Here is a 17,809-nt window from a genome sequence, read left to right as displayed (position 1 = left end):
CTGCTGCAAACAGGTGTATCTACTGGGCAAAACCCTGCTGATAACCATCTGGAAAAGAAACATGTACTGTAAAAAGGGATAGAAATGAGCAGAGGCCAAAGAAAATCAGAACACCTGTCCGTTTCGAGTTCATGGAATTTAAAGCTGTTGCGGCAGTAGATATCCTGATACGCTAATTGTGGCTCAAAGCCAGAATGTTTTCCAGGCTCGCGAGACAGATTCTGAGCCATGGTCTTTACACAGGAGTATGGCTATAGCCCTTTTTTATACAGCCTATTCAGGGATGCTACACCAAGGGGAGGAGGGAGCAAGTGGGGATCATGGCAGCAGGCCCTAGCTCCCTCAGAGTGCCTGGGAAACATAATGGCGTGGAAACCGCCTCACACGTACCCCAGTTGCACAGGCCTAGACACCATTCTAACCTTTTTTCCAAATTCATCTCACAATATTTATATACAGTACTGATAACATATCGAAGCAGTTTACAGAAAGAAAGAAAACCCCAACAAATTTCTTCGTGTAAAACAGTGTTAAACTGTTTCAAACATTTTAAAAACTGAAATCATTGATAAGCTAAAAGCTAGATCAAAGAACGTCAATATTCTATACACTGTGTAAAGGGACCCCTGAGCATTAGGTCCGGTCGTGACTGACTCTGGGGTTGGGGCGCTCATCTCACTTTACTGGCTGAGGGAGCCAGTGTACAGCTTCCGGGTCATGTGGCCAGTATGACTAAGCTGCTTCTGGCAAACCAGAGCAGCACATGGAAACGCCGTTTACCTTCCCGCCAGAGCGGTACCTATTTATCTACTTGCACTTTGACGTGCTTTCGAACTGCTAGGTTGGCAGGAGCAGGGACCGAGCAACTGGAGCTCACCCCGTTGCGGGGATTTGAACCGCCGACCTTCTGATCGGCAAGTCCTAGGCTCTGTGGTTTAACCCACAGCGCCACCCGTGTAGACTTGTCTAAACAAGAATGTTTTAAGCAGGTATTAAACAGAGTACAATGAAGGCGCCTGCCTGGTGTCAATAGGCAGGGAATTCCAAAGTTTAGGTGCTGCCACACTAAAATACCAGATTTCTTTTTACAAGGGTAGATTTGAGTTTCATGCGGCACCTGTAGCAGTGCCGGTTATGCAGATCGAAGCAGCCAAGTCTGCTCACGTGAGGTAAGGCAATCTTGCAGTTAAGCTGGTTCCAAGCTGTTAAGGGCTTTATATACCAATCATAACACCTTGAACTTGGCCCAAATTGGCAACCAGTGGAGGTCTCTGATCAGAAGTGTCATATGCTGACAGGGTCTCACTGCTGGCTGCCATCACGCCATATCATTCTGCGCTAACGGAAGCTTCCAGATCAGGCTCAGAGGACCCCCCCCCCCCACGTACAGCACATTGCAGAGATGCGGTCTCGAAGTCACCGATGCACAAAGAACCGTGGCCAACCTTTCCTGAGTTGTCGCTGTCATTCCCTTTGCAACTGGTCCAAGGCGATTCTAATCTTCAAATGAATGAATGTAGGTCAGGGTCAGCCTGAGCAATCCCACTCTCTTCTCCCCACTCCTGCATGTGAAAACGCCACCTTTAACTTGACGTGGTGCCATCTTAAGCCCCCCCCCCCCAATGTGCTTCATCTTGGCAGCTTAATTTTTTTTATTTAGTTATCAGCCCAAAGATCCAACACTTCTTTGAAGAAGTCTTGGGGAGCGAGCGTTGAATGGAACAATACTGGCCGTCCCAGGATTCAGAGTAACTACTTCTTGTCGTCTTGCGCTGTGTGGCTGCTGAAGAGGTTGGCTGGCCCCGCTCCCAGAATGAGCTTGAGGAAGAAATAAAAAGGTTGCCTGCCGGTGGGGAACCAAAACACAAAGGCGACACACAAGTAAAATACTTCGCCCACTTTTAATTGGATAGATGGTTGACTTGCTGCTGGGCTTAAGGATGGAAATGTATTTGAATTAAATATTGTGGCTCCAGTTCTTTCAGTGCACCTATTACATGGCCCCAAAGGCTTTCATTATTGCTACACCTCTCTCGGAGAATGATAGAGAATCATAGAATGGTAGGGTTGGAAGGGACCCTGAGGATCATCTAGTCCAACCCCCTGCATTGCAGGAATATGCAGCTGTCCCATAAGGCGATCGAACCTGCAACCTTGGCATTATCAGCACCATGCTCCAGCCAGCTCAGACACTGAGGTCCAGCACCGAAGGCCTTCTGGCGGTTCCCTCACTACAAGAAGTGAAAGTACAGGGAACCAGGCTGAGGGCCTTCTCGGTAGTGGCACCCGCCCTATGGAACTTTTAGAAGACATCTGAAGGCAGCCCTGTTTAGGGAAATCTTTAATGACTGATGTTTTAATGTATTTTTAATCTCTGTTGGAAGCCACCCAGAGTGGCTGGGGAAACCCAGCTAGATAGGTGAGGTACAAATAATAGATGATGATGTGGATGTGGGCCTCAGATGTGATCCAGGCACAATTTGCATGGCAGAGGCTGGTGGGTGTGCCAGGTCTGCAGCATCAAACTTTGAAAGTGAGCCACATTTTTCTCCTCAAGGCAGCTGAGAACGTTCCCAGCAACCCTCTCCGAGTCTGCAGACACCTGCATTTTATGAGCTGGGTTCCTCAACCCTCTTGCGCCTAGTCTTGCCCCTTTTGTGTTCTCTGTTTTTAATGTCTGATGTTTTAACGTGTTTTTAATATTCTGTTGGGAGCCTCCCAGAGTGGCTGGGGAAACCTAGCCAGATGGGCAGGGTATAAATAACAAATTATTATTATTATATTATTATTATAACCAGCTGAGTCTTGCAATACTGAGAAACTTCCAGCATTTAAAAGTTTTCTCCCACACCAGCTCTGTTCTCGGGATATTCTAACTTCTTCATGCGCCATCTCCCTAAATTTCCCAAGATGCAGTCTAGAGGAGGAGTCAACAGTGTGGTACGCAGAATTACAAATATGCTCTGCAGAGGCCTTAAGAAGCTTGTGGATCAGCCAATGGCCTGTCCACTCCAACGTTTTGTCTCACAGTGGCCAACCAGATACCTGTGGGAAGCCTGCAAGGTGTGGACACGAGCACAACACCTGCAATTTCCAGCAACTCGTGTTCAGAGGCTGCAGTGCCTCAGAAAGTGCTCCTTTAACATTTAAACAACGTTTTGTTGTTTGATCTGCATTCCTTTCAAAAACCAGCAGATGGCACAGGTCACATCGTAAATATTACTCCGTTCCATTTGGTCTGCATGCGCTTTGTCCTAAGTTTTGCTTTTATCGCCTAACATCACTTCAAACTGCATACTTTTAAGGGAGGGCAAGGCCCTGAGGTAACAGATGTTGGCTGTTGTACAGGCATGGGTAAATCAGCACTAGATCTTTGCTGAGTTAGAAGTAAAATTCAGGAGACAAAAGTTGTTAAGCTTTTTTTAACAACCTTGGTTTGGTCTGTTTTCCAGAATCCTGGCATGGAGCATAATCATTGTCTCAGCCAGGCAAGATTTCTTTTGAGTAAGTGTTAGGAATGAGAGGATCCATTTTCTCTCAGGAGTCTATCTCATGGTTTCAGTTTGCAGCTCCCCAAGATGTTTTATGCTGACACTGTCTTTTCTCTGAAAATTCAATAAAAATATATGTTAAAAAAAACAAATTGTTTTATATTTTTTATATAGGGAACTTTTAGCAGTAAAACAGTAAAAGTGGGCTAGGAACATTTCCATCTTTAATATTTTAATATTTCCATCTTTAATATTTCCATCTTTAATATTTTTCCACTAGATTTTGGTAAGGGTTTTTAACCTGTACTTGGTTTGAAATTTGCATACATTCGCAAGGACCTATGAGTGGTAGCTTTAAGAGATTTTCATCCTGGAATCAAAAAAGTCAAAATTCCACCACCTTGCCTTGGGTTGGAAACCACTGAAGAACCTTTGGCACTGTCAGGTGATGGATAATATTATTATTATTGTTATTATTATTATTATTATTATTATTATTATTATTATTATTATTATTACTACTACTACTACTACTACCCTGCCCATCTGGCTGGGTTTCCCCATCCACTCTGGGCGGCTCCCAACAGAATATTAAAAACACGATAAAACATCAGACATTAAAAACTTCCCTAAACAAGGCTGGCTTCAGATGTCTTCTAAAAGTCAGGTAGTTGTTTATTTCCTTGACATCTGAGGGGAGGGCATTCCATAGGGCAGGCGCCACTACCAAGAAGGCCACTATGGAGAGAACATGGGGAACTGGGAATGCTGGGAATTGTTGGAAGACATTGTTGGGGGTGCAACTGAGGCTGTGCACACACGATAAGGCACATCTCTCCCCTCCCCCAAGAGTCATGGGAGCTATAGTTTAGGGGTGCTGGGACCTGCAGCTCTGTGAGGGGTAAGGAAGAATGCAGCCCCATTGCACGTATTGCAGAAAAGATCCAGCTATTTCAGTCACTTTTAGTAGAGGGGGCACCACCTACTCCTTTGCCTCAGGCAACACAGTGTCTTGGCCTAGTTCAGGCATGGCCAAACTTGGCCTTCCAGCTGTTTTGGGAGTACAATTCCCATCATCCCTGACCACTGGTCCTGTTAGCTAGATGTTATGTACTGAGTTGAATAGGATTCAGAATGCAGTAGTCTGATTGGTCCTAGAACAATAGGATTCAGAATGCAGCAGTCTGATTGGTCCACACGAGCCACCCAATTGTGGGGCCCATTGTGTAAATAATGTACATAAAGCAGACATTATGGGGGAACTTTCATTCCTCCTCACCACTATGAGCTGAATAAAGGGCATGAAATCCACTCTCTACTCTGAGTATATTTTACTAGGGATGGTGTAGTCCCAAAACAGCTGGAGGGCCAAGTTTGGCCATGCCCGGCCTAGTTGGAAGAAGAAAGTGGAGGGGGGGGTTAGAGTCGGGAAAGTAACTGCCCTTGTGGAACCCTCTGCCTGAGAAGTAGCTTCAAGATTAGGGTGGTCCAGCTCACCTCTGTGGGAGATGTGGATGTGATTTTGGCACCACGCTGTCCACAACAAGCAACAGCCCACACAGAATTGGGCTGGAAATCTTACATGGAGTTCCACAGCCGTCGCCCCTCCCCATCTTCCCTGGATTAAGTCTGAGTTGTTACCGGTGAAGGCTTCGTTCCTGTTGTGAATGGCCCGCTCTCTCCTTTCAGACCTCATTTAATCAGACAGCCCCATTCACCCTTGATCTCTCTTCTTTCTCTCTCTCTCCATCTCCTCTCGTTCTTGCCGTTGAATGTGCCTTATTGTAAAGCTTTCCTCGCATGGAGTTCCTTCCCACTATGGGCGGGGGGAAGGCTTTCCCCTCCCCACACACAAACAAAAGTCTTCCAAACCCCCTATTCTAGCTGGGAATTATTAACAGTCGGGCCCCCACTAACCACCTGCCAGGACTTTGGCCAAGCAAAACACTTTGCTCTCCCTGCACACACACCCCCCCCCAAGCTCTGAAACGCTTCAGGCCTTGTGAAACGCAAAAGCCGAAGCTGAAGAAATGAGAATTCACATCCCCTACTTTTAAAACTCCTTTGTAGCAGGAAGGGGTGGTTTTCGTTTTCTTCTCAGAATCTGAAATGTACAGAGGGCAAAAACTAGGGTGACAGCTGCAGAAGGTGTTATGAACAACAGATAAACTGTTGAAGTGTGTGGGTAGGGGAAAAAACCCTGAAAGGTTCTGAGTGAAGGAATATGTAGGCTTGTGCAATGCAAAAGTTGCAAAGGCACTGGGAAGCCCTTTTTTGGACACTATGTTAAAGTTAACAGTTAAATGCATGCAAAATCTTCCCATAGCCATCTACCGGTAATTGGCCGCTGTGACTGGACAGGCTTTTCATCTGATGCAGCAGAACTTGTCTTGTGTACAGTGAACATGCACTTGTTTGCTTCTGCACATTCTGGGTGAGCCTTATGGTAAGTTCAAAACTTTCATAGAATCATAGAATCATAGAGTTGGAAGAGACCACAAGGGCCATCGAGTCCAACCCCCTGCCAAGCACGAAACACCATCAGAGCACTCCTGACATATGGTTGTCAAGCCTCTGCTTAAAGACCTCCAAAGAAGGAGACTCCACCACACTCTTCCCTAAGCACAGAAAAAATATTACACCTTCGGTAAGTTAAAAATGGTTTACTTACAAACTCTCCACATGTCAGATTCATGTGCTTTTCCATACAGCATTCAGAAAAATTTGCAAAGGCAAACTTTGCTTAGTTACAATGGTGAAAATTCCTAAATTACTGATATAGGAACACAATAATGGCTTGTGAAAGCCATACGGCTGAGATGGAACAACCAGCTTAGCCTCTTCATATGCTGAGCTTCTTAAGTAGACTGGAGGGGAACAAAGCCTTGATTACTATGCCTCCCAGGTTGCTTTGAGTAGAGAAATGTGCTTTAAATCTGTCTTAAATGTATGGTGTGTCTGCAGCCTGTGTTTGAGAAGCCATGGGATTCTTAATTTTCAACCCCATAGGCCAATACTTGGTTTCTCACTCATGTAAATCCAAAAATTCAGCTTAACTTAATTCCAAAAAATGGCACATCCAAATTTTTATACACCCTTAAACTCCAAGGCAAGTCCCACTAGGTTAAATGTGACTTTCTTTTAGGTAAACATGAAAAGTATTGAAGAAGCCATGCAGCCAAATTTCACACATAGGATTGCAGCCTATGCTTTCCTCACTCCCTGTGTGGAAGTGGTTTCGTTCTGATTTCTACCTTTTGTGAGGCAGGTGGAAGGCAAAGCACCATGGTGACAGCCCAAACAAGGAAGCCTAAAGAGCTTGGATGCCACAGTGCTGCATGACTGCACACCAGGTCCTAAACTCAGAATCTAGCAGGTTAGTCATAAGGCCAAGAGGCAAATGAGGGGTTGCTCTTGGTGTGAAGAAAATGGGAAGGGGGGCAGCGAGTGGAAGGGATAGAGGCCAGCCCTGGGAAGTTCAGGGAGGAAGGAATAAGTTCAGGTGCAATCTTTGCTCTTATCCCTGTGATGTTCTAGCAGGTTATGATGGCATATCCAGGCCATGTCTGGCCCCATGCCAAAGATTCTCACAGGTGGGCCGACTCCAATGGATCTCGAAGATGGAACCTGCAAAGGATTCAGAAGAAGGAAGCTCTAAGCAGTCCCCTGCCAGACTATCAACAGTATCTCCACAGGTGAGCAGCGACCTATCACTTGGGTCAAGGGTTTGGGAGAGCCCTAAGCCCCACAGAACGGTCCTGTCAGAGACAGGAATCAGAGCAGAATGCTGATCTGATGGAGGGAACGTTCTTTCATATGTAGTGAACTTGTAAAAGAGTATTGGGAAATGATTCATAATAAATTGGGGGGGGGGAGTAAAAAGGTAAAGGTAAAGTGCAGTCACAGACGACTCTGGGGTTGCGGTGCTCATCTCGCTCTACTGGCTGAGGGAGCAGGCGTTTGTCCACAGACAGTTTTTCTGGGTCATGTGGCCAGCAGGACTAAGCTGCTTCTGGTGAAACCAGAGCAGCGCACAGAAACACCGTTTACCTTCCTGCCAGAGTGGTACTTATTTATCTACTTGCACTTTGAATGTGCTTTCAAACTGCTAGGTTGGCAGGAGCTGGGACCGAGCAATGGAAGCTCGCCCCGTCGCAGGTATTCAAACAATCCACCTTCCGATCGGCAAGCCCAAGGCTCAGTGGTTTACACCTCAGCGCCACCCGTGTCCTACTTTCCCCCCAAAACCAGAGTCCTTTCTGCTGGGGATAATTCAGACTGAAATTCCCAGGTATCAGAAAAGGTTATTTATAGTATGTATGCCACTACTGTGGCCCGTGTTTTGTTAGCCCAAAAATGGAAAACGAGCGAGGTCCCAACTAAAGAAGAATGGCAACTTAAGTTGAGAGAATATGTGCAGCTTGCAGACTTAACACAAAATAAGAGAACAAGAAGAACATATATTTAGAGAAGATTGGAAAACGTTTATTGAAAATATGGGAAATAATTGTGTACAGCTGAAAACGCTGGAGCAGTAAGATAAATTTAACAGTGTAAATAAATTTTGATGGATGCAATAATAGAGTACTGAATGGTGCAGTTTTTGTAAAATATGCAGGGATTTATGATATGCAAAATGAACCATGGAAAGAGAAAAAGGGAAGTCATTGATATCTTAAGAATTTTAAAATGAGTATTTTAAATTGCAAAAGAGAAAAATTAATAAAAATTATATGCAAAAAAGCAAAAAGAGAACAGAGCGCTTTCTGGTTTATCATGGTCAAAGGCCTGGCTAATAAACATGTCTTCACCTGCCTGTGGGAGGGCACTCGAGACAGAATTAGATAGGCCTCCCTTGGCAAGGCATTCCAGAACCTGGGAGCATTCCAGAACCTTGGAGGGAGAGCGGTCCTCTCTTGAGTTCCATCCAAACATGCTTCATACATTGGAGGGACAGACAGAAGGGCCTTTCAAGTTATGGATTATGGTTAGAGAGGACAATTTCCAGGGACGCTAGGCTTCCTACGTTGCACTTTGGAGGACATGTCTTTGCTTTTAAGAAGGGATGGGGAACCTGTGGCGCTCAAGGTGTTGCTGCACTCCCAACTCCTCATGAGTAATATTACTACTACTACTAATTTATTTCTACCCCACCCATCTGGCTGGGTTTCCCCAGACACTCTGGGCGGCTTTCAACAGAACATATTAAAAACAAATAAAACTTCAAACATTAAAAACTTCCCTAAACAGGGCTGAGTTCTATGACAGAAGAAACTTTGGAGATATATAGATCTACTGTACTAAGAAAATAAATAGGTTTTTATTATTCCTGTTATCGGTTATTTAAAATTTAAATGGGGTTTGTTATTTGGAATTGTTCTTCTTAGCCACTTCGAAGACCTGTTCTTAAGATGAAATGCAACCTCTAAAAAAGCCCAAAAGAGCCCCACCAACCTCACGCACTTTCTCATGAGTAGTCCTACTGATATCAACTGACTTAAGTGTGCAGTTGTGGGTTGAGAAGAGGCTGGAAGGAAGCCCCTGCATTTTACGAATCAGCAATACTTCACTAAAAATAGGTGTACAGTGAATTACAAAATGAGGTGCTTGCAGGTTGGGGAGCGAAGGGAAGCTCATTAATCAAAAACTGGAATGAATAATATATTGTATCTGCAAGGAAACAGACCTGTTTAAACCCAGTAAAGCGCCTTATGAAAATTTGCAACAGAGAGGGAAGCATGTTTGAGTAATATATAACAAATGCAAACAATAAAACATTTCAAGGGTAGAGCTTGCCCTTGTAAGAGCTACATTTTTATATTTCTCCTGCATTGTGCTCTTCCCTTCACTCCTTTTGAAAACAATTTATCTATTTTTCAAAAATGGATTATTAGCTTTAGCGCAGCAATGCAACTTATACAAAACTTAAAACGACAACAACAGCTTTTAATATCAAATGCTGGAGATCACAGTCAGGAGAGTGTTACTGCTATTGGGCTTTGAAACATCGGCATCTAGTTGGCCAATGTGGGAAACAGGAAGTTGGACTAGATGGTCTGATCCGGTCTGTATTTTCTTACACATCCCTGGGGGACAGAAAGGACCAATGGCCTGCTGGAAATAACCTTCCTAGAACCGGGGTGAACAGGTTGAAATTGCCATCTCTCTGGTAACGTGCCTCAAACGTGGCCCTGTGGAATGCCTCCTATCAGATGTCAAAGAAATAAACAACTATCTGATGTTTAGAAGACAACTGAAGGCAGCCCTGTTTAGGAAAGTTTTTAATGACTGATGTTTTAATGTATTTTTAATCTCTTGCTGGAAGCTGCCCAGAGTGGCTGGGGAAACCCAGCCAGATGGGTGGGGTATAAGTAATAAATTATTATTATTATTATTATTATTATTATTATTATTATTATTATTATTATTATCGTCATCGTCGTCATCATCATCATCAAACCAGCATCTAGAGGATATGTTGTTGTTGTTGTTGTTTAGTCATTTAGTCGTGTCCGACTCTTCGTGACCCCATGGACCAGAGCACGCCAGGCACTCCTGTCTTCCACTGCCTCCCGCAGTTTGGTCAAACTCATGCTGGTAGCTTCAAGAACACTGTCCAACCATCTCGTCCTCTGTCGTCCCCTTCTCCTTCTGCCCTCCATCTTTCCCAACATCAGGGTCTTTTCCAGGGGTCTTCTCTTCTCATGCGGTGGCCAAAGTATTGGAGCCTCAGCTTCAGGATCTGTCCTTCCAGTGAGCACTCAGGACTGATTTCCTTAAGAATGGATAGGTCTGATCTTCTTGCAGTCCATGGGACTCTCAAGAGTCTCCTCCAGTACCATAATTCAAAAGCATCAATTCTTCGGCTATCAGCCTTCTTTATGGTCCAGCTCTCACTTCCATACATCACTACTGGGAAAACCATAGCTTTTACTATACAGACCTTTGTTGGCAAGGTGATGTCTTTGCTTTTTAAGATGCTGTCTAGGTTTGTCATTGCTTTTCTCCCAAGAAGCAGGTGTCTTTTAAACTACACCAATGTGGCAAGCATAGATGAGTGCCTAGGCCCCAGACTGGACATGATGAATCCTGATCTAAAATGTGGGGTTCTGATCATGGTTTGGATGCAGTGATGGCTGGTGGAGCAGAAGACAGGGAGACAGCAGGAGGTGGAGCTAGAGCCAATAACAGGTGGAGCCAACTAATTTTGGCCCCATCCTTCTCGCTGCTGAGATCTACAAGGGGCAACACGGAGGAATCTGCCAGGCAGTGCCACCCATAAGACTGGTTATAATTAAGAAGGCAGGCAGGCAAGACCTGGCTGAGAGCAGAGTGAATTTGGTAGGCCAGTGCCCCATTTGCTCAGGTTCACCAGCCTTAAACACTCGGATGGGTTGTTGTTGGGAGGGAGCTAATCTAATAAACTCAACCCGAGTGGTAGGTGTTTCCAGTAGGGAGGGACAACATGGCCTCTTGTTATCTTTCTCCTCAGGCTGCTGGGCTCAGAGAGAGCCTCCTACTTTCTGCGTCCACCTACCAAGGAGCAGCCAGTAAGCCCTCGGGTGAAGCGCCTGCTGGTGACTGGTTTAGGTGAGCGTACGCTGCTTCATAGGAGCTTTTTGGCTACTTTGCCTCTTCATCCCAGTCCGGTAGTATAGTGGCAAATTCAGAAGTAATACTCACAGACCTCCTCTCCCCCCCCCCGCCCCACAGTCACTCTCCCTTCTAAGATTATGAAACAATATTATACAACAATAATAAGGATGGGATACAGCACAAAAAATCTATGCTGATCTCCGCGTGTTGCCTTTCAGCTAGATCTGTTTTCTGTGCTCATATATGGGCAAATCGTCTGGAGGGCTCCGAATCTTTTGGAGCTACTTAAAGTTGTGTTTTCCTTGCCGTTCCATTGCACTCCACCATTCCCTTGAAACCCATCCTTTGGACCCTCTAGGAAACTCAACAAACCTGCTACACCTCGAATTGGATGCGAAGAGTGCAGATGAATGGGACACAGCTGTGGGCAGCCTGAGGAAATACTATTCACCTTGAGCTTGCCCATAAAACGCAAGTCCAGAGTGAGAGACTAAGGTGATGCCCGCTGTTTCCAGGCACTCTTCTCATTGCGAGACCTTTGTGGGTGAGCTAAGAATTTGTTTGGACCCTGAGTGAGAACCTAGAGGCTGAGTGGGAGGGTGTGTCAGAAGGAAAAATAAACCGATACTGATTTTTTATATGTTAGTAACTTGGTATTAATGTCACATTTTTCTGTGCAACCATGTCTTTTTGTAATATTTTGTTAAGTTGCCTGTTGCTTCAGTTCTTTTGTACACTGCTTGGATATATTTTTAATGTATTGAGTAGTATACAAATTAAATAATCAGTCAAACTGAAGTACCTTGTGTTTTCGGTATCCCTAAATGCTTATCTTTGGAACATAGGAAGTAGCCACTTCTCTGTGTTCTTTTCTCATGTCTTCTCCAGAGTGACCCCAGGAGCCAATCCTCAGTGGTTGACTCTCCTCCTTTCACTGTGATGGTCTCCAATCAGCACAAAGGGTGAGAAGAATTCCCATTGGCTGAAAATCTCCCCTTTCATGCTGATCGGACATCTCAAGGAAGCTGAGGATGTTAGAATTCTTGCTCCATGACTGCAGTCATGGGATTGTTGTCTATCACATGACGGTATATGTTTTGACTCCCAGAGTGGGAAGTGACGGAGACAGGATGTTTGTGTTACTGTGTTCCGTGAAGTGGGACTATTGTCCTTTTTTCTCTTTGCTGTCTGATGCTAGAAAGAGAGGAAACCCAGCCAGATGGGCAGGGTATAAATAAGCCCTCATCATGGCTCCCACCTGGTTGCTTGCCAGGCAGGGAGCCCGTAAGCTATGTGGCCAGCAGTGAAATGGGTGATCCCCTGAAATTCCCTTCACGTCAGTCTGCTAACAGGCTGCTAAACCAACAGCTGTGTATGTGTGCGCGTCAGTTTCAGAAACTCAGTCACGACCAGTTATGGCTAGTGCCACCAAATTATCAGATGATTTTTTTTCTTTTTCTTGTCGTGACTCATGAAGTGAAGTGATTGCGGTGGGCTGTGTGGAGATTCACTTGTCTCATGAAAAGTCTCCTTTAAATCCAATTATCTCTTTAGGGGGAAAGCGATTTGTGTTTTGATTTGATTGCTTTTGATTTATGAGTTGCTTGTTGCCACATAAAAAGAGTCTCTAAGTGACATTCACACTTTTTTTAAAAAAACCACCCTGCTCCACAGATATGGGCGCTGAGGAGGTCTGGAAGGCGCTGCACGAGGAACCCAAACGCCAGCGTGAGGCTGCAGCAGCTAAGAAGGGCCGCTCAGTCTCTCAGCAGGTGAGTGGGATGCTTGAGACCAGACCCTACAGAAAACCCAGATGTGTCTGGGAACTATTATTTTACTGTCACACTGCTACCCCTCTCATGAAGAAGAAGAAGAAGAGTTTGGATTTGATATCCCGCCTTTCACTCCCTTTAAGGAGTCTCAAAGCGGCTAACATTCTCCTTTCCCTTCCTCCCCCACAACAAACACTCTGTGAGGTGAGTGGGGCTGAGAGACTTCACAGAAGTGTGACTGGCCCAAGGTCACCCAGCAGCTGCATGTGGAGGAGCGGAGACGCGAACCCGGTTCCCCAGATTAGAGACTACCGCTCTTAACCACTACACCACACTGGCTCCATATCTGTCTTAAAGACTTCTTTGATACCTATCTATTCATAGAATCATAGAGTTGGAAGAGACCACAAGGGCCATCGAGTCCAACCCCCTGCCAAGCAGGAAACACCATCAGAGCACTCCTGACATATGGTTGTCAAGCCTCTGCTTAAAGACCTCCAAAGAAGGAGACCCCACCACACTCCTTGGCAGCAAATTCCACTGTCAAACAGCTCTTACTGTCAGGAAGTTCTTCCTAATGTTTAGGTGGAATCTTCTTTCTTGTAGTTTGGATCCATTGCTCCGTGTCCGCTTCTCTGGAGCAGCAGAAAACAACCTTTCTCCCTCCTCTATGTGACATCCTTTTATATATTTGAACATGGCTATCATATCACCCCTTAACCTCCTCTTCTCCAGGCTAAACATGCCCAGCTCCCTTAGCCGTTCCTCATAAGGCATCGTTTCCAGGCCTTTGACCATTTTGGTTGCCCTCCTCTGGACACGTTCCAGTTTGTCAGTGTCCTTCTTATTAACCTGTTAGGAGCCGGACCACTGGTTCATTTTGCTCAGTAGTTTTTCTTCTGACTGGCTCTTCAGGCTTCAAAAACAGTAATTATTATTATTATTATTATTATTATTAATTATTTGTACCCAGCCCATCTGGCTGGGTTTCCCCAGCCACTCTGGGCGGCTTCCAACAAAGATTAAAAATACATAAAAATGTCACACATTAAAAACTTCCCTGAACAGGGCTGCCTTCAGATGTCTTCTGAATGTCAGGTAGTTGTTTATCTCTTTGACATCTGATGGGAGGGCGTTCCACAGGGCGGGCGCCACCACCTAGAAGGCCCTCTGCCTGGTTCCTTGTAGCTTTGCTTCTCACAATGAGGGAACTGCCAGAAGGCCCTCGGCGCTGGACCTCAGCGTTCGGGCAGAACGATGGGGATGGAGACACTCCTTCAGGTATACTGAGCTGAGGCCATTTAGAAGAACACTGCTGGATCAGGCCAATGGCCCATCTAGTCCAGCATCCTGTTCTCACAGTGGCCAACCAGATGCCTGTGGGGAGAAATCCTGTGGGTTTCAGAGAGGGGAATTTCCAAGTTCTGCCCAGAGGTGGAGACACCGGAAATTGAACCTAGCAGTTTTAAAACTGCGATTTAACCTTTTATGCCACCCTCCAGTTGCTTTTCTGATGCTCGGAGCAGCTTACAGTAATTTAAGGAAACATAAGAAAGCAATAACAAAAATATAAAGTTTATCTTTTGTTCTGAGGACTAGCCTGTCCTAACTTTTCTCAGCCGTAGTCCTGGTTTGCACCCCAGTGTGAGTGAATGCCCTCTCCATTTTAACTGGTTTCCTGTGCTGACTTTGCCATTCTGAGCAACTGAACAGGCTTTAAACACTGTGGAACGAATACCCACATCTCTCCATCTTGTTTTTGGCCTGTCATAGTACTTCTCATTTAGCGGACATCACTTAAGTATTTGGAAATGCGGAACAGGGAGATGTGAGTCATGGGTGACCTCCTGACAGCTTCCAAGCTAGGATCCCTAAATCAGCCAGTTGATTGCATAGATCCCCCCCCCACTGAAGTGGGTGAAAGAGATCCCCAATCCTACAAAATTCTGATTAGATAAAACCTTCACTGCTCAGTTTCAAGCAGGCAGTGAGGGGGCCGGGTACTTTTTCCTCACCTCAGATGCTAACAGGAGCCAAAGAAAACCTCGTGAGTCACTCACTAGTCCTGCATCTGATGCAGTGAGCTTTAGCCCAAAAGAGCTTATGCCAATGGGACACGGGTGGCGCTGTGGTCTAAACCACTGAGCCTCTTGGACTTGCTGATCAGAAGGTTGGCAGTTCAAATCCCCACGATGGGGTGAGCTCCCGTTGCTCTGTCCCAGCTCCTGCCAACCTAGCAGTTGGAAAGCACACCAGTGTGAGTAGATAAATAGGTACCACTGCAGCAGGAAGGTAAACGGCGTTTCCGTGCACTCTGGTTTCCGTTACACCAGAAGTGGTTTAGTCCTGCTGGCCACATGACCCGGAAAGCTGTCTGCGTCAAATGCCAGCCCCCTCAGCCTGAAAGTGAGATGAGCACCGCAACCCCATAGTCGCCTTTGACTGGACTTAACTGTCCAGGGGTCCTTTACCTTTTTTGTAAGAGCTGTCAGTCTCCCAGGGTCTAGGTTTGATAGACTTTTCATTAAGTTGATGAATAAATAAATACCTGGACTGACTGTCCGCGCCCTCGTCCCTTTTTGGAGGCCTTATCCCAGTCTGTGGCTACCACCTGAAGCTCTGCTGCCTCCTTCAAGGTACCCTGGCTGGGACGTCCTTCTACGACGCAGTGTCTGCAGCAAGTATCTCAACGGCGGCAACAGCTGCGTGCTATGCACCGTCTTGCAAAGCAGCACCAGCGAACAGCCAGCCACCTTCTGGCCACAAAGCACCTCGCTGATCTTGGTGACCCTTACGGAACAGAAGGACCAAGGCGCTACTTCCATTGCTCTTTGAACCACAAACGGGCGCAGGTGTGTTCGGCATAACTAATTCTGGAACTGGAGAGGGGCTACTATCAGCCCCAGAGAGCATGGCCTGCAGAGGCATGGCCCCTTCTCCGAGATCCGACTTCTCCAAATGTTTAGAGAAGTCTCTAGCCCTTTCAGTTAGATAGAAATGCAGGGAGTATTCTGCATTGACTTATCCCAGCGTTCCAATGAGGGCAAAAGCACAGTGATAAGTGCGCCTTCTTGCTTGTATTAGAATCATATCCTGTTCTTCAGCACAAAGGTTCCCAGCACCTTTAAAGCAGCTGTATTTGACACTTTTAAAGCAGGTATCATCTCTCTCTCTCTCTCTCTGGGTATCTCACATGCAGGGAGCAGGATTATTTCCTTGCTTGGAGTGTGTGCAGACTGTTTCCACCTGTTCTATGTTTTGTATATTTGTAAATAAATAAAACATTACAAAAAGGCAACAAGTCTCCTGTGAATCTCTCCTTCCAAAGGAAGCCAAACTCTACTAACTACTGGGACATTTCTCACTGCTTATAGACATTGGGGGTGGGGCATGTAATACCACAGATATATTTAGGGCTTAGGGACGCGGGTGGCGCTGTGGGTAAAACCTCAGCGCCTAGGACTTGCCGATCGCATGGTCGGCAGTTCGAATCCCCACGGCGGGGTGCGCTCCCGTCGTTCGATCCCAGTGCCTGCCAACCTAGCAGTTCGAAAGCACCCTTAAGTGCAAGTAGATACATAGGGACCGCTTACTAGCGGGAAGGTAAACAGCGTTTCCGTGTGTGCTGTGCTGGCTCGCCAGAGCAGCTTTGTCACGCTGGCCACGTGACCCGGAAGTGTCTGCGGACAGCGCTGGCTCCCGGCCTTTAGAGTGAGATGAGCGCACAATCCTAGAGTCTGTCAAGACTGTCAAGACTTTACCTGTTAAGGGCTTGGGACACAAGTACTCCAAAGAGTGCCTTCTCCAATACCAACCGCCTTGGACTTTACAGTGGTCAGCACCTTGTTGGTGCTGCTGCCACCACTAGAGGCTGCCCAGTTGGTGCTTAACTGTGACAGGGCCTTTTCAGTGATGGCGCCCCAGTTGTGGAATGTCCTCCCTGGTGAGGTGTGCCTGTCTCCATCATTATTAACTTTCAGGAGGAATTTGAAAACATTCCTCTTTACCCAAGCATTTGGGAACTGAAGAATACTGTTGCTGGAAATGTCATGATCATCAGATGGAATAATGTTTTTAACTGAATGTGTTTTAGAATGCTTTAAACCGAAAGTGCTTTCAGATAATTTTAATTGTAATAGAGTTTTTTTAATGATGTTTTAACTGATTTAGAATGTTTTTGCTTTTAAATTGTGCATGTGTTTGCCACCCGGGACTCTTTGTGGAAAAAGGACAAGTTATAAATATTATTATTATTATTAATAATAATAATTTTAGTTTTACTAAATTTATTCATTAAGTCCCACGACTAAGAAAGTCCCAAAGCGACTGTCAGATATATGGAAATGAAATCTATGTTGGGATTGATTGTAGACGACAGTTCTGCATGCTGGATCCCAGATTCCTGGGGGATCTCTTTCACAGAAAACTTTAACAAAAATCCAGCTTTAACTTTTCCCGAAAGCAAATCTTTTGGTTAGCTGTGTATAATCTCATTTAATAGAACATTTCCTATTAGGAGTCTTTGACATCTTTTTGCCCAGTGGAGGAATCTCAGCCTTCTGGCGCAGAAGTCTTGAGTAGCAGCAGCTTTTCACATAGAACATTAGCATACAAACAATGAAACCGTGTTTCCAAGATGTTGCCTACGAGTTCAAGGACTCTGGATCTTACAGAGTTTCTCATTCTGCGGACAATGGCTCATTACAGCCTCAACATCTGCCTGGTTTAACCTGCAGGGGCCGTGACAGTGGGAGCGACAAATGCAGCCGCTTAATCAGGACTCTGCGAAAGGAAACTGATAGGCAGGCGTCACAGAATGGAGTGCAAAAGAAAAGAATAGGAACCACAGCAGGCTTCTTATATGCAGAAGTCGGCAACTTCTTTCAAAGCTTCTAGGGTAGTCAAATGTTGAAGTAGGGCAGGCCTTTCTGAACATTTTAAAGTGGTAGT

At 45.5% G+C, this 17,809-nt stretch overlaps 1 protein-coding gene across 3 annotated transcripts in view; it reads left to right on the top strand.

Annotated features, from left to right (window-relative positions):
- LOC309365180 (uncharacterized protein) overlaps positions 1-16,160 on the top strand; it is a 45,438-nt gene extending 29,278 nt beyond the window's left edge. The window contains exons 1-6 of one of the 3 annotated variants that reach the window (XM_081903390.1): positions 5,812-5,937; positions 6,760-6,867; positions 7,029-7,186; positions 10,984-11,081; positions 12,762-12,859; positions 15,496-16,160. In XM_081903390.1, coding sequence (XP_081759516.1) covers positions 7,035-7,186; positions 10,984-11,081; positions 12,762-12,859; positions 15,496-15,726 — 579 coding nt within the window. In that variant the 5' untranslated portion in view covers positions 5,812-5,937; positions 6,760-6,867; positions 7,029-7,034 and the 3' untranslated portion in view covers positions 15,727-16,160. Of the gene's footprint in view, positions 1-5,811; positions 5,938-6,759; positions 6,868-7,028; positions 7,187-10,983; positions 11,082-12,761; positions 12,860-15,495 lie in introns of those variants that run through there. The other 2 variants (XM_081903389.1, XR_014165928.1) reach the window with 2 other exon arrangements.
- Positions 16,161-17,809: the final 1,649 nt, after the last annotated feature.

The sequence above is a fragment of the Podarcis melisellensis genome (assembly GCF_964234715.1).
Source record: "Podarcis melisellensis genome assembly, chromosome: 2".
NCBI classification, from domain to species: domain Eukaryota; kingdom Metazoa; phylum Chordata; class Lepidosauria; order Squamata; family Lacertidae; genus Podarcis; species Podarcis melisellensis.
This window is presented reverse-complemented; position numbering and strand designations above follow the sequence as displayed.